General features: G+C 45.8%; 1 protein-coding gene across 1 annotated transcript; it reads right to left on the reverse strand.

The window, feature by feature from the left end:
* Positions 1-1,699: 1,699 nt before the first annotated feature.
* On the reverse strand, positions 1,700-2,080 carry LOC128276975 (uncharacterized; the record flags this gene model as incomplete). The annotated part of the gene is made up of 1 exon (XM_053015434.1): positions 1,700-2,080. A coding segment is annotated over exon 1 (381 nt), but the record flags the coding sequence as incomplete, so codon positions are not given.
* Positions 2,081-2,203: the final 123 nt, after the last annotated feature.

Below are 2,203 nucleotides of genomic sequence, written 5' to 3' on the forward strand. Positions count from 1 at the left end.
TCCTTTGGCCAGTACACCAGTTGACAATCTTGTCTCGTTCGCCGGAACCCTTTTGTAGCATGCGGAAGATTTTGTGCAGATGGTTTGCTGCACCCTTGAAGCATGTTGCATTGTCGCTGTAAATGGTGATTGGTTTTCCTCTACGAGCGGTAAATCTATGTAGAGCTGCTAAAAAGGCATCAGTTGAAAGATCGGATACAAGTTCAATATGTACCGCTCGGGTGACAAAACATATGAAAATGGCAACATAGGCCTTTGTAGCTGTACGATTTCGCACTTCAGATTTGATGAACACCGGACCAAAATAGTCAACACCACAGGTTTCAAATGGTCTGCTTGGTGTTACACGTGATGCTGGTAAATCTGCCATACTTTGTTGAATTAAAGTCGGTCGATGACGAAAGCAAGTATGGCATTGATGATAAACCTTTCGGGCTAGGTTTCTTCCCGATAAGATCCAAAACTGCAAATGAATGGTGGACAACATCAGTTGTGGTCCTGCATGTAGAAGCTTTCGATGGTAGTACTCCACTATCATCCTCGTCAGTGGATGCCTAGCACACAGTACGATCGGATGTTTTGAATCTTCTGAGATATCGGCGTGAATCAGTCGACCTCCTACTCGGATCAATCCTTGAGCGTCGAGCTGTGGTTTCAACCATTTTAAACGACTTGACCGTGATACGTATTTTCCAAGGAGCAAATCGGTGTGTTCTTCACGAAACGATTCCCTTTGAGCCATTCGGCATAGTGCATGCTCAGCTGCGTGGAGCTCCTTTGTTGTGAGAGGGTCAATCTCTCCTCGTGCGATGGGAAGTGCTTTGTTGCGTTCGTTGAAACGTTTGTGCAACTTGTTGACATACCTTGACCAATATGCCATCAGTCGGCATAGTTTGGAGTATGATGAATATCGCACAAATAACCCATTTGCGAAATTCGATTGAACCACGTTCATGCATCTCAGTGCTGACTTCTTTATCTCTTGTAGCGCTTCTGGCGGCTGAGACTCATCAATATTCTGGTTGGGCCAGACTTCCTTCGGTAACTTGAGCCACGCAGGCCCGGACCACCACCTCTCGTTAACCAGAATTTCGGTTGAGCTTAGACCTCTGGATATGTCGTCGGCAGGGTTGTCCTTTCCTGGCACATAATTCCAGGCTTCGAATGAATATATCTGTTGTATTTGTGACACCCGATTTGCCACGAAGATATTCCAGCGTGCAGGTGACGATCTGATCCAATGAAGTGTTGTAGTGGAATCTGACCAGAAGTAAACCCGATGTGGTAATTCCAGTGCAGAATCGACCTGTTGATATAACTTCGATGCCAACAGCGCTGCACACAACTCGAGTCGAGCGATCGTATGACGAGTCGCTATGGGAGCCACTTTGGATTTAGATGTTAACAATTTGACAGCGACCTGATGTGATGACTCGGTTCTCAAATAGCAACAGGCTCCATATGCCTTCTCTGAGGCGTCTGCGAATATATGAAGCTCATAATTAGTGGGTGCAGGGAGCGTTACGAACCGAGATAGTTGAAGTTGACCTAACGCTCCGATTGTTTCATAGAATTCCCTCCATTGATCTTGTATCTCGGATTCTAGAGGTTCATCCCAATCGAAATTCGTTCCTTCGGTGGATTTCGCTGTCCATAGATATTGCATGAATATTTTTGCTCGAGTAACCACTGGACCCACCAGGCCAAGCGGATCAAATATTTTTGCAATCTGTGATAGTACAATCCGTTTAGTGTACGCGTCCACATTTTCCGATGATTGTACCTTGAAGCTGAGCAGATCTGATTGTGGTTCCCAGATCAACCCAAGTGTTGTGACCGTTTGTCTATCCTGGAAATTGTGCCATGGATCGATGGCTCTATCCTCCAGAGGTATGGAGTTCAATACCTCAATTGAGTTTGATGCCCACCTTTTCATTGGCATACCAGCCGATGCTAGAAATTTGGATATATCTTCTCTCAAATGTATGGCTGCTGACACGTCTGTCGCTCCGGACAGCAAATCGTCGACGTAAAAATCCATAGAAATTGCATCGGCCGCCGTTGGTGACACGTGCCTCATGTCCTGGGCCAATTTCTGTAATGTTTTTGTTGCTAAATATGGCGCAGAAGATGTGCCATATGTGACGGTTTGCAGCTGGTATGTGGATATTGGTTCAGCTTGATTTTCCCGCCACACGATCCT

This window comes from Anopheles cruzii, unplaced genomic scaffold (assembly GCF_943734635.1).
Source record: "Anopheles cruzii unplaced genomic scaffold, idAnoCruzAS_RS32_06 scaffold03343_ctg1, whole genome shotgun sequence".
Lineage (NCBI taxonomy): Eukaryota > Metazoa > Arthropoda > Insecta > Diptera > Culicidae > Anopheles > Anopheles cruzii.